The sequence below is a fragment of the Netta rufina genome, assembly GCF_964035555.1.
Source record: "Netta rufina genome assembly, chromosome: 10".
Classification (NCBI taxonomy): domain Eukaryota; kingdom Metazoa; phylum Chordata; class Aves; order Anseriformes; family Anatidae; genus Netta; species Netta rufina.
In genome coordinates this window covers 5,270,143-5,284,724 of record NC_140133.1, presented here as the reverse complement: position 1 = coordinate 5,284,724, position 14,582 = coordinate 5,270,143, and the positions used below count along the sequence as shown (strand labels likewise).

Below are 14,582 nucleotides of genomic sequence, written 5' to 3'. Positions count from 1 at the left end.
TTATTGAACAACCTTTATATATCAGGTGGAATTTTGTACACTAATAGTTAATACCTTGTATAAAGTAAAAAATAAAAAATATAATAATAATGTGAAGAGGAAACTCTGCTTGTGCTAGGAGTGTTGCAGACCCTCAGGTTCTCTCAGGTAGCGTTGTGCCAAACTGTAAATGAGAAGGGCACTGGGAGAAGACAGTATTTTAAGAAGGAGTCAGATCAGAAGGGTTGTTTTGTGGGAACACTGTGGAGATCAGTGGAGGAAATACCCCAGCTTCGTTCTTAGCGCCAAGTTTCATTTTCAGCATAAATTGTACCAGATACATGATGGTAGCTGCTAAGAAAGTGAGGCCGATCACAGTTTGTGGAGCTCTGCTAAGGCTAATGAAGTGCAAACATGCTACGTGAGCAGAGTCGGTGAGAACTAACCCACCAGGCCTGGGGGACGTGTGAGCAGGGCAGAGGGCCCAGTCCTGCTGCCGTGTGAGCAGCACCTGCCCGGAGACTCGCAGGAGCGAGGGTTGGGAGTGCTGAGAGCTCTGCTGGCAGCTCTCCGAAGGAAAGACTGCACACCTGTGTTAAAGTACAAATCTGGGCACCTGAGGGTTTACTGCTCCGCAGATAGTGGTGAAGAAGGAATAGAAAGAAAGGCCATATGGAAAGGTGACAAAGAGTAACTTTTCCTTTGGGGTGACTTAATTAGGGAGTCCCAGCAGATATAACTGGGAGGAAACAAACTGTCCTTCCTGTAAGAACAGAATTATTATCTGGTGTTAAAAATAAAATACATTAAAATAAAATAAAGCAAAAAAGAAAAAACCTTCTAGAATTTGGAATGAGCATGCTGGGGAGAGGATAAGATCTCAAGCATGGTGTAAGGCCAGAGTTCAACCACAATGCCTTGAAACCAGCATAATTAAGTTTCTTTATCCCTTTTGTAGATGCCCATGGGCTTTTTAACTGAAAATCAAAGCAGTGTGCTTCTCTTCTGCAGACAAGACCTAAGTGACCCCCACCAGAACGGTACAGCAGGGCTCTGCTCTCATCTGGTAACTTGGCACATGTGCTCCTGCGACATGATTTGCTGACTGGCCGAAGAAGCACTGGGAAGGCACGCTCCGATGGGCTTGGGCTTCTTAAGCAGTTTTAGGAGGGCAATCACACTTGCTGTGTTTACAGCACATGCACTCTCCCTGTGATCTTTTACTTTACTGATACGTCAACATGGAAGCAAAGGGTCATTTCTTACTTTGTGGTAAGCATACAATGAAAAAAAGTGTTTGCAGAGATGTGGGGTGCTGGGTTTGTGGTTGGACCCTTTGAATGGAGGGCTCAGTGTGCGCTGTTCTCTCTTCAGTTTTTGCCATACAGGGAAGTTTGTTTTACAAAATGTGTTCCCTGTAACATGAAATACTGCTTTGTGCAAATCTAACACCAAGTTTGTGCTTGGTGGGCAATTGCATGGTATGTTACTGTGAGGACTAGTCAAAGGAGGAGTTTTTTAATGCAGTCAACACTGGGGGTAATAACTGCTTCTCCGTTATTGTTTGAAATACAGTGAAGCTATTAAGGAGACTTGGTCGGGTGTTTCTGTTAGCTGCTTATTTGGGAAAAATTCCAATACTCAAAAAGGCAAGGTTTATCTATTTATTTAATAACAAGTAGCTGAAATCCACTGTAGTCACTAGACTGAAGGAACTAGGTCTACAGAAAACAGAGGGATTTGGCTTTGCTTCCCAAGATTACTCTGCAGTCTCATTTGAATGGGTTCCAAATAATAGATCAAACTGTTGAAGCCTACCTGCTTTTGAGGCAGAGCTAGAAATTTCTCAATTACATTGATTTAAAGTCACTTTATACAGCTTCATATTAAATATTTATCAGCCACAGCTACACTGAGGCTACAGTATAAAACAAAGGAGGTCTTTCAAAGTACAATGCCTTGCTCTGCCTCTGATTTCCAGCAAGGATTTGACTGAAGGCTGCCTCTTGATCCGTCCTGAAGATCCATTTTTCTCACACAAATACTGCAAGTCTGACTTCCTTCACATTAATTGCTCTTTGAAGTTAAAATAAACATCTTTTTTTGGATGCACCTGGATTGCTGCCACACTGAAACATTCTCTTCAGTTACGCCAAAACAAAGCAAAACAAAACACACACACAAAAAAAACACCAATCCAATTCAAAAGATTAATCAGGATATGCTGATGTATCAAAAATCATTCTGATATAGCCATTTTGTAAAGAAATACAAATGTTAGTAACTAACTAATTTAACAAGGTATGGGCTTTTTTTTTTTTTTTTTTCCTTATATCAGTTAAATATTTATTTATTCACAAAAGCTTCCTTTTACCTCAGCTGTTTGCTTCTCCCTTAACAGCAGCTCAGGTTGCCAGTGACATGTTCCAGTTTCCAAATGCAGCTCAACTGCAGCTTGGGTAAGCTGGGCACTGCTCCCTCAGATTCCATTGCTCCTCCCCTGCTTTGTCATTAGCATGGCACTCTACTTAAGTTTAGATTTCCAGAAATATATTAGAAGTAGAAATTCAGTGATGAAAAAGATACTAAAAATATACAGTTAGCATAGCTCTATTAAGGCATACATAAGTGTATATAATACGAGCTGACATGTATGTGTGTATCTGGAGTGGATGCAGTAATATTGATTTGAGTGTTGAAAGAATCCTGCAGTACATGAAGGTAGCCATCATCAGCATGTACTTGCATTACAAACCTATTCCTGAGGTGCCCCTACTGCCAAATATACACATAGATCATGCTTATTTAATGATTTGCTGACATTTTCTCTCTTTATATGTTCCTGGAAAAGTCCAAGAGAGCTGCACAAAGGCAGATACTTGTTCTTGATTTGGGAGAAAATGAACTCCAGCAGGGAACTGCGCTCTCATTTTAACCTTTATTTGTTGCACATTTAGTGTATGGTTTTTGTAGCATAAGTCTGGTATAAACTAAGTAATAGTATCTTATGCTTAGTATTATGTTAGTATTGTACTTAGTATTAGTATACGTTTTCTTTCTTACAGAGTGAATATTGCACTAAATCTGTCTGTCATGTCTAACTTATCTATATGAAAAATCTACATTAAAAATATATATCTATTTTTTAATCTTGTATTAAACCAGAAAAAATCCTGGGTAAAACTCTGTTGACTAGAGTCTGTTCCACTGCTTGCAAAACATCTTTATTCCCCCTCTAAAATGAAATGAAAATATATATTATAGACTTTTGAGTTTCCAGATGCTAAGTCATGTAGTGCAATTTTGGATGGAGGCATGTAAAACATATATAACATTTTCTGAATAAAAGGGAATAGAAATCCTCTTCCTCCCCAGATTGGATTGTAGTAAGGATCTTTTTCTAGTAAGAAATCCATTTTCACGGAACAAAATCATACATGCACAGTTCTGAATTGTCTGGTCTTATTTCATTGCTGGCAAATCATTTCACATTCTTAAAAGCTCCCCAGTGCATCTTTTTAATAACATAAATCCATCTGGATGATTTTAGAACTCTGCTCCTTCAGTTTCTGTGTTTGATAGTTGAATGAAACAGTGAAAGCATCTGGGAAGCAGCCCGTGGTTTTTTATTTTTGCCTCCAGGAATTATTTTGTTGCTGATTAAGATGTTACGTGGCACCATGATTAGGCCCAGTGTTTTACTTCAATGTGTTTGCAAGTGGGGCCCAGCTTTGTGTCCAGTTGCGCTGAGGGAAAGCCAGTGAGAGAAGTCAGGTACTGCACATGGCGTTTGCTAATGCAGCAATGGCAAATGGCAAATGGCAAATGGCAATGGCAATGGCAAATTCACTGTTGCAAAGTGAATTTGTCAGTCCTTCCCTGGGAGGAAGGTTGCATTGTACCTTTTCCAAGAAGTAAAATGTAAATTTTAATATAAAATCCAAACCTATAATTGGCAAAGGCTCTTGCAGATTTCTAAGGCATCTCTATAATTGCAAATATAAAATTCAGCAGAGCAATAACAAATCTATCTTTAAATAAGATGAATAATTGAATCACATATACAGACGCACGCACATACATTTTATACATGAGTCCTTAAAGCTTTCACTACTGGCATAGAGCCGTGCCTATGTTTATAATGCACTCACTTTGTTACCTGTATGTTAGAGAAGCAGTTTACTTGCCAGTGAATACATAGGCTGCCTTTTGCTTTTGAACAGAGCTATCACAAAAGCTAGAAATTGTGCTCAGGCAGCATGTAACCGGGGCTGTAAATCTACACAGGTCAGGTCGGAGTATTTGGGATTCTTTTTATTTGGCTAACCAGTACAGTCCCAGGGCCGTGCAAGGATGGTTAGGCTGCTGTCAGATGGGCATTGCTGCGTAATGCTCACGTAACCTGAAAGCTTGTGCACGTCAGGGCGGGCTGCTGTCAGCTGAGGAACTGGCGCCCCTCCTGGAAGCAGCATACCTTTGACAGCCTGGCTTAATTATTCTATTGCTCTTCTCCATTACTGAGCTCCTTTGAAGTGGACAAGTCTCAGTCATCCATCCCGTGGTGAGTGAATGAGGGCCGGCGTTCAGCTCGTCGTGCAGGCTGCAGCTGGCAGTGCCGCTCAGCATGAGATGACCAGTGGGTTGGACAAGGACTGGCAACTCTGCGCCTTCTCCAGGGGCTGGCTTTGTAAGAGTTCACAGGCTGTCAGCTCCTGGTAGAGAGTATCTAGGACTTCAAATAGGTGGGCTTTTCCTTTTAATAGAAAAATTGCAGATGTTATAATTCGAACAAAGACAGAAATTTGCAGTTTAACAATCATAACATGAGCTCTCTTCTCCATAGGTGCCATTGCAAGTAATTAACATAAAATGCCTAAATGTTGAGAACAAATAATGAATTTATTTTCCTGTAAAAATGAGAGTAGAACTGGGTACAAGGCCTGTTTTCCTTACTGTTTCTTTTGCTTCATTCACTACCTATTGAGTTCTCACATACATGTGTACCAAAGATTACTTCATATCACAACAAAAAGTTGCTAATTCAACCATTCCCTTGCTTAGTTTTGTCAAACAGGAAGAAAATGATTGATTACAAAGACTTAAGAAAGCTGCTTAGATCACATCAAGTGCACAGCCAGCAAATTAAAAGCAGAGAAGATGAACAGTTTATGACAATGGTGATGCAGAATGGTCAGGCAGTTTACAAAGCTACTTTACTATTTAACTCCTTGGTGATGTTTTAGGAAGCTGAGGTGTGTTGTGGTTACTGCAGGAGGTAATTTGTTTCAGCAGCATCACTTGGAGTCAGTGTTCTCCACAGTATAAGTACTAGCACTGCCTGGCATCATGTGTATTCTAACAGGCTCCTTTTCTCTTGTTTTTGACAAGAAAGTATCTGACCCATAGGTCAGGCATAGTTTCTCTCTGTGATGGTGTCTTGGAGCCAATAAAGGTGCCCTCTTTCTTTGCCCTCTTTTCCCTTGCTTTGCAGCCATGCTGGAACAGCACAGCGTAGCTTTGGGCTGCCTGTGCCCTCAGTTGCTGCACACTAATAACAACAAGGCTTTGGAACAGGAAAAACCAGAATGGTTTGAATGTTATTCTTTCTAAATCACTGTTATTAATATTCTCCAAAACCAAGCCCTCAGGCCACATCTGCTCTTCTATAATCTTGTATTTGAATGTGGTCTGCTATTAAAAGCACCTATAAGCCCTGTTCTTGGCCTGGTACAGGATGTTCATTTCTTGAAGGTAAGTACAAATGCTCTGCTAATAGGAACAAAGTAATCAAATCTAAACCTCCAGGCTGTGATCCCTCTTTGGTTCCTACAGAGGCAGCTCTGGCACACTGGACCATTGTCAAGGGAGAGGAGATTGCAAGTTTAATTTTCATAAGGGGAATGTGAAAGGTTATTATTAGAAGAGTGCAAGGTTGAACAAGTTCCTTTACAGAAATATTGTTTGTGTTGCAGAAGAGGAATACAACATACACCATGACAGTAACTTGATAAATAGGTGGCTTGTATTCTCAGTGACATGTTTTTGTATCAATGAAGCCCTACAGACAAAAGTAGGGTACTGAATCGTCCCCCTAAGGCCAAATTCTAATTAAAATCTAGCTAAAGAAGCCCTGGATGTTTTTATTTCTGAAGTGTTGCAGGCTAGAAAGCATCACTTTCTATTGGTAATCTTGTATAGTACTTCTTTCTCTCCATCCTGTCCCCCAGTATTTGAAATATTTTTCCTACTAGTTTGTTCATTATCTAGTCTTTTTCCCTTTAGCTTTTCATGATTCTTGGTCTTAATATATGATTTCCTTTCTTACCGTGCTGGGGGTCACGGCAGGATTCCAAAGTGCTCAGCAGGATTTTCCCCAAGGCTCGTTTAGATATGTTCTTCAAAAAATAAAACAATATTATGGCACAGGTATGTTCTTCACCAGTTTAAATGTATGCAAACAAAATCTATGCACAATGTATTTGCATTTGAAAACAGAAAGAAAACAAAACCCAATCCTGGTAACCCAAGACCCTATATTGGCTGATGTGGCTTTATTTTCAATTTTTTAACATAGATTCTGCTCAAATAACAGCAGTTTGTAGAGGGTCCCAGTTGCTCAGTGTGTCTGTAACAAGAGAACCTGTAGTTACTCAGTGGAAAATAAAGTTTTCCAAAGCTTGTGCCTAAACAAATCTAGATGGCAAGAAGTATAAGTAGGGCAAGCATGATGAAAGCTTGTTCAGGTCTCTGCTAAGCCTGTGCTGAAAGATAAATGGGCACATTTTGTGGTGTTACCTCAGGAGGGGGCTTCTCAGACCCATCTGGGGTCCATTGGGTTCCATTTTAGGTGCAGCCAAATTAGAAGAGATTGTATATACCATGCAGCAGGCCCACTCTTAGCTATATATTTAGATGTAATAAATACCATCCAGAGAGGGCTGTAAAACTGCTTTGGGTTTGGATGGTCTGTTTCAGTGGGAGTTTTATATCAGAGATCTGTGGGGATGTTCCATAACGCCTCTGGAAAACAAACACTCTTAATTTGCCGTCTAGACACTAATGCATGCTTTCTGGGAGATGGTCGTGCAATCAGTTTAATTAGCACTTCGAGGCCCTGTATCTGTAGGGAGAGGATGTTCTGGTTATAACTTGCAGAAGGGGAAATGGGTGGAGGCCGCTGGGAAGCAGCCGAGGCACCAGGCAGCAGCTCAGCAGCGCTGCCTTGTTCACTGCTGCCTCTCGCCCGCCTCCTGCTCCCCTGCCCCTGGGGGGGCACAGTGGAAAGCAGTTTGTGGTGGGCTGGGTTTATGAATGACCTCTGCAACACCTTGTGAGGTTTTCATAGTCCTGACAAAGTGCTTTTGCCTTTGGACAGCCATTGCTTTGCAGTAGATTCTGTTGCAAATGACATACTTGGGGTATTTCTAACATGAAGGTGAATACACTGGTGAAATGACACTTAAAACCACAGTTACGGTTGAACAGGCTTTCTCTTGCCTGAAGTATATCCCGTTAGGGATTTAGGGGATCCTTGCTAAACTCTGCTGGGAATGCTGGGAATTCCCTTGTTCGTGACAGCGTCGCTGCCTGTGTCTGTGCTATGGAGGCTGGCAGCGTTCTGTGGCGTTTCCAGCAGTGCTTGGCATTACGTGCTACCATCACGGAGACACGGCACTTGGGGTGAGGGACTGTCTCCTGAGCAGAGACGATGTGTGATAGTGTGACTGACCAGGGAATGACATGCTGAAATCTTGACACAAAAGTTTGTTACGCTTGCTGCCAGTCAGAGTCTTTCCCAGCTTAATCCTGCACTGATCATTATTGATGCATGTGTCAGACTTCCGATGTGAAAGCAGAATTTCCACATCAAGTGCTAAAACAAGTTACCAAATTAGCAGATATTGCACTTGTTCCCTCGAGTCATCAGTGGAACATGAGCACACTTCAAACAGAGCAAAGTGAGCATCTGAGGAAGCATTCTCATCTCACACAGATTAGGCAAAGCTTAGCTGAAAATTGAGGAGAATCCTGAGTCATTACCGGAGAAATCAGCTCCCAGCAGTGCAGCCTGGCTCCCAGCGTCCAGCATGTCCTGCAGATTACCCAATTAGCCTGTCTTTTGGCCACCCTGTTCCATTATCAGTCCCCAAGCAGGAGATTTAACCTTGTTTTCTAAAGGACTGCTATACTGGCCGTGTACTTCTGGGATGTTATTGTATCAGCTCTTGTAAATCCATGTTTGGATTATTAATTGGGTAAGAAGCTTCTCACAGAAAAATACCTTATTTAGGGTATATTCCCCTATAGGAAGGGTATTTTGCTTTTAATACTGACTCAATGCTACTGCAGGATGCCGTTAAAGGTTCCCAGCTTTTTTATCCTTATTATTTTGTTGCACCCCTCTTTCTGTTTGCACAAGGAGAAGCCGGACTCTTGTCCATCTGCGAAACGCTGACTGTGGGCTCAGCCTGGGGCTTTGAGCTTGGCAGGTACTGGGAGGCAGTGCCTTGCAAGGGCAGGGTGCCTCCGGCAGCTGCTGCTGACTGCAGGCGCTGTACAAAAGGCAGGGCCTGAGCCTCGGCTCCGTGTCCTGGTATCATGGCCATGTCAGCCCTCCTGGTGCTGCCTGTGATGGGAGGTGCGCCCCGTAGTTTTCTACATCTTCGACTTGAAAAATGGTACCTTAAAGTGTGTGAGACTTTATCATCTTACTGAAATAAGAGACTGCAGCGTTAACTCTAAATTTTAGCCCAATTCCTGCCTGGGCAGCTGTTTTCGGCCTACTTCTATATTATACTTCGTGTACCATACTGAAGAGCACTGTGTCGCTGCTGCATTTCCCCACCTCTCTGACTGCATAGCCTGGCCTCTGTGCCCCGCTGCAGCCCCTCTGCTGCCGTGAGGGAGGTCGTGCTGCCATCGCCCCGTGCCGTGCCAGGGTGCGTTCCCAGCACCGCCCTGTGGCCTCTGTGAGAAGGGGGGGAGAGGCTGGATCGCTGGGCTGTGAAAACAAGTGGTACCATGGCAGGGAACAGGAACTGGAGAGGTACCACATGGGGAACCTCTCCACCCCGACCCCCTGCAGCAGCACCAGCTGTGTGCACCTGAAATTGGAAGTGCCAGCTTTGAGTTCTGTGACCATGAGTAGATAATTCATTTTCTGGGGAAAGGCTCGCTTACAGGGCTTTGCAATAAATAAATATAAAGAGAGCCTTATTCGAAGTCTTCATGAAAATGTCATGTTGTAGCTCAGCTACTCTTGGATTTGTATGACATGAGCATACAAACTATGATGTGAAGCAGCACATGAAGAACACTGCCTACATCTAAAATTCAGTAAATTGACATAAAATCAATTTGCAATTTGAGTACAATTTGACAGCAAAAGGTGTCTTCAAGAAGGAAAAATAATCTTCTAGAATCTTTCTGATTACTAGCACTTTTGTTTTCCTTGTTTCCTCCAACTTTTTATTTGGAAGATAACGAGACCTTCAAGATCTAGATCCAAGGAGATCTCTAGACTTCTTTTGTAAAGTTATCCATGGGGACTTGAAAGTTTTCTGCTATTGCTGGGCAGTTCCAAGGGCAAACACACGTAAAAATGTTTCTTGGTGTAAAGGACTTTGCACTGAACGAATGTATAAACACCATTTGGGGTTTGGAAAGGACACTGTCAAAAACAGTCCTAAGTCACTGCTTTGTCATACCAAGTCTCGAAGCTGTTGAAGAAGCTGCAAAACATCCATGAGCTTTTCTTCCACCAGCGACAGCCTAACTCTCTCAGTCTCCAACATCTGTAGCTCCATCTTCAGCATTTCGGTCTCCTCCACCTTTTGCTGCAGTTCAGTCAGCAACGGGCCTTTCATCTGGGTAATGACACAGGGCATTAAGAGCACTGGAGCTTTTCACTTTCTTGTTGAACAATTGCAAAGCTCAGTTTTCCTCTCTATCTGGTAAATGTCAGTTCCCTCCAGAAGATTATCTTGAAAAGTACATTTCTTTAACGTACTATATAAAGCAAAGAATCAATAGTTGCCAGGAAGTGCATGCTTCACGCTCACACATAATGGCAGTTCACTCAACACTGGGTACAAGCAGATCGTTCAGAAATGTTAAGTACTAGCAGTCCTCTCTACTTTTCTAACCCATTGCACCCCTGTATTCCTCTATAGAACATAACTGTTCTATACAGAACTGTGTGTCCTCAGCAATGTTACCGTATTTTTGTCTTGCAGCTCTACATATCAATCATCCGTGTATTTGCTGAAACAAGAAGGTAATTAGCTATTTCTTCTAAGCTGTTTTTTTGTTTGTTTGTTTTCTTTTTAAGTTTTACAGAATGATCTGTAAGATTCTGGTTCTGCCCAATACTGGCCTGCTTGCTTGCTGAAGCACTGGTTTGCAGCTAAGCACAAAAAGGCCCAGATTCACCAAGATCTGAAGACTACAGAAATTCTAGGCAGGAGCGATCTCCTCATACTTCTGAAGCTGAACTGACCCACTTGGTTTTCTTAGACCTACCTGTGGAAGAATGTTAAGGATGTGAAATGTTGCTTTTGTTTCCATACTATGCTTAAGTGACTGATGCTGTACTAGAAAGCTGCCACACCATTTGCAAAAGTGTCTTTGCTTGTCACAGACCCAGGCCTGTTGCTGATGCATGACTAAGTAGCTAAAAAGAGCATGAAAAGCATCCTCTGGAAAATGTATCGCATATATATATATATATGTATACATATTAATTTTGGATCTTCGTGAGCACTGACAGATTTCCATTTTATTAATAAACTTCATTTCTCATTCTGTGCCCAGCATTCTGAAATGTTATCCTTTTTTGTAATTTCTTGTTGCAAACAGAATGTAAATATATTTATTTGTATTACACTGAAAACCAAAATTATGTCTGGTAGATGACAATTTCACTGGGTCTGTTGGGCCCTTTTTGTTGTTTTCTTTTATCTTTATTGCAGTCTTATTTAGTTTTAGAGAGAGCTGAACTAGAGAACTGCAGTCCTTAGTATATGTGGTATTTAACAGATTTTATTTTTGGAAATCTGTATCCTAATGCATTTTTAATACATGTGTATGGGAAGTAGTTTCAGTTCCTTAAAACAGAAATGTCAGAGTGGAAAAAGAAAATAAACCTTGATCCACATTGAACCTTCTAGAAGGTTGTTTTAGTTTCTGACAGAGCTAAAAGTATGTATTAATTCCCCCACCATATGGAAATTGTCATTACATTAACTCTCCTTGAGCTTTGCTCTGTGAGGCTTTCTGGCTCCTCTGAGCTGTCCAACAGCTACAAAAGCGTGGACCACTGAATCTGCTCCATCTGCCAGTGATTTCAGCATCCCTGCCTGAACGCTCCTTTTAGATGAATAAGGTAATGTTTTCCTGTATGTGGAGCCACCTTTGTTAGCACCACTGTGGCAGCAGTCCAGCTGAGGCAAACAACTGCTCCAGGGGCTGCGTGAGGTCTGCAGATAATTAACCATGGGGTCGCCTCTGTTACACTGCAGAATGCCTCCGCATCGTAAATGCCACCCACCAGAGAGATGTACGGAACACAGGCAGCACTTCTGCTCCCCTGCACAGCTGAAGCAGTGTCAGACCAAATAACAGAGGAAAAAAGGTCATTACTTTTATGTCTAAAATGGACTTTCCCAACATGCAGTTAGACAGATGCTCACGGAAATTCATAACCGGTGCCCATCTATCCCAGTCCTGCACCCTGCCCCTGTGCCCACAATGTCACACGGCTGCTGCTTTTAGCTGCTGCTTCGGTCATGTTGGCAGAGCCACCGACATCGCAAAGCTGCACAGAGCCTCCTCTGTCCTCTGCTGGCTGCTCCTGAAAGGCTGCAGGCTGAGCAGCAGGTCTCCTACACAGGCGTGAATAGAGGCACTAACTTGGCTCTTCAGTGTGCGTGCCACTTGAGTTCCCCATCGCTGGCTGCTGTCATGACCAGCTGCTCAGTTTTTACGGAGAGCACAGGCAATATGCTTAGCTGAGAGCACCCCTGGCGGTATCTGGCTGTAGCATTTGTTGCTGCTGCTGCCTCTTTTCTTCTTCATTTTGACTGCTCCTACAAATCTCTTTTTGTTTGTATTTCCTAGGCTACGACAAGTAGCAAACCGCTTCCCACAGCAGCTGTACTATAATAGTCCCTGTCATATGGAAGGATGCTAGCTTCTGGATACCTTCATATTTACATACATTTATATGTATGAACATGGAAGATCTTTCTTTTTTTTTTTTTCCTATTCTTCTCATCTGACTGTGCTTTAAGGCAGTGTCTCAGCGTAGCATTAAAGCATTCTCCCAGATGGATTTCCTGAGACTGGTTACATCTAGCACCTGTTCGTACCTTAACATTTGCAAATAAGCTAATGACAATAGTTAAGCATGACCTATTTTTAAAACATGGATAATGAGGAGGGATGGTCAGTAGTCAGGCCACAGGGCTCAGAGGAGTGGACTATGTTCTTAGCTCTGCCCAGTCCCTCAGCATAGCCTGATTTGGGATCTGTGAAATGGAAACACTGCCTTCCCACACATTAGTATTGAGAGTAAGGGAGTTGCTGATAGACAGCCCTCTTATAACAGGGGGGATGCCAAGGGGAAAATCTGGGCTCTGGAGTAAAGTGCACAAAAACATCTAGGACAATGAATAATTAGTATCAAAGTAATTAGTATAAAAGTCCCTTAAGGATGTAAGAGAAAAACACTCCATTGTGTTTTCTACAGAAGTGAAGGAGGAGCTCATTTTAGAGTCTTGTTTACAAGCAGTGACGCTGAGAAACTTTTTCAGAACAGGAAGAAAACAGTATCAGGACTCTGGCACTGAGTGCTGAACCGTGCTGTGCAAATTGTCTTAGATCAATTCACCCTCAGAGGAATGGAGGGTGGCAAACGTAGCACCAGTTTGTAACAGATGCCGCAGAGATGTTCTGAGGAACACCAAAGCACCCGAGGAGTTCCAGCAATGCTGTCAGGCAAATTGATAGAAATTGTAATGGAGAAAGGACTTGGTGAACACATGGACGAACTTAGTGAAGAATCTATTCAATTTCTTTGAGAGCATCTCTGATTATGTATGGAGAGTGTTAATTCAGCTGACAGAATGTATTTTGAATGTGCATAAAGCTTTGGTAAGATGCAGAGACAAAGACTCATAAAATGTAACTGCCACAGGACAGTAGTGCAGATCCTGCAGATCCTGGACCTACAGCTGGTTAAAAGAGGGGGGCAGAGCACAGCGTGACTGATAGGCAGGCAGGCAGCACTGAAGGGTGAGCTTTCACAGGGAAGGGAGATAATCCTTAGGGTCTGGATTAAGACCTAGTCATCATTTTCAGAAATGATTTTTAGAAAGGGTGAATGTCAAAATGTTGAAGTTTGCTGTCAATACAATTTTGGGGGGGGGTAATCAAAATTAGACCTGCCTGTGAAGAATTATAACTGGATTGCACAAGACTGAATAACTGGGCAATAATAGAGCAGATGAAATTCAGTGTTGCTAATGCAAAATAAGGTATGTCAGAAAAGGACACGTCATATCTATGCAGTGATTATGACTGCAGCTCAACAAGGAGATCGGATCTAGGAGAGCTGTAATCTCTGGGAAATAGCTCCATGGTCAGCAGAGATCAAAACAATACTTGCTAGACTCTACTAGAAAAGGAACTGGGGACAAAACAGAAATTACAATTACACCATGATGAGTTTACATTTGAATTCTAAGTACATTTTCAGCTCTTCTCATTCAAAAAGAGTAACAGAGCTTGAAAAGTATTTTAGAATAAAGAATAAAGCAGAATAACAGAAGTAACTGTTTCTATACCAAGAGAGCTGAAGCAGAGTGACTATAAGTGAGGCAGTATTTCTGGAGTAAGAGCCTGTAAACTTTTGTCCCAAGCAAAAGAACTGAGTGACAGTGGATGATCAGGCAACAGATTTAAAGCAAACAAAAGCAAATCCTCAAAACCTGTTCCTTTGTAACCAGTTTGTGGGAGTTCTTGCCCTGAGATACCAAAACATTGCTAACTAAAGGAATGGGAAACTCATGTTAAACCCATGTTAAATAGCTCCAGTGCTGACCATTAAAGGCGATAGTCTCTATGCAATGTCCAGTTCAAGATGTATCTACCCGTCTTTTATTGGAAACCAGGTGAGTAGTACCAAGAGGAAAGTTCTCTGGACTGCTTCTCATTCCTTTTCTCTGAGTAACAGCTGCTTGTTGTCATCAAGCGCGTGATATTAGGATGAACTTTTCATCTGACCCTGTGTGACAGGTCATGAAGTAGTTGTCTTTAATTAAGCTGAGAGTTTGTATGTGAGTTTTTATAGAAAACGATAATCATTTCTTTGCAACACTACACTTGGCAGCATCTTGCTTTGTTTTAAGAATTTGCTCATGCTTTCTCCATCTTTTATCCCCCAGTCCTGACATCTTCCTCCTCCTCTCTTCAGTAGAAAGTATTTTTAAATGTTCAGTTTTTGGAAAGCAGAACTTTCAAGACATGAAAAATTTCACAGCTGTTTTATCCCCTGGTTTTACAGTCTTAGATGAAATCAATCAGTAAATCAGTATTTGAGACTG

The 14,582-nt window shown here is 42.0% G+C and overlaps 1 protein-coding gene across 1 annotated transcript in view; it reads right to left on the bottom strand.

Annotated features, from left to right (window-relative positions):
* Positions 1–4,598: 4,598 nt before the first annotated feature.
* Positions 4,599–14,582, bottom strand: part of EFCC1 (EF-hand and coiled-coil domain containing 1) — a gene marked incomplete at both ends in the record, with an annotated part of 52,280 nt that continues 42,296 nt past the window's right edge. Inside the window, 3 exons of the mRNA XM_084292805.1 lie at positions 4,599–4,732; positions 6,305–6,374; positions 9,687–9,845. Of these exons, the coding sequence (XP_084148931.1) occupies positions 4,599–4,732; positions 6,305–6,374; positions 9,687–9,845 (363 nt within the window). The remainder of the gene's footprint in view (positions 4,733–6,304; positions 6,375–9,686; positions 9,846–14,582) is intronic.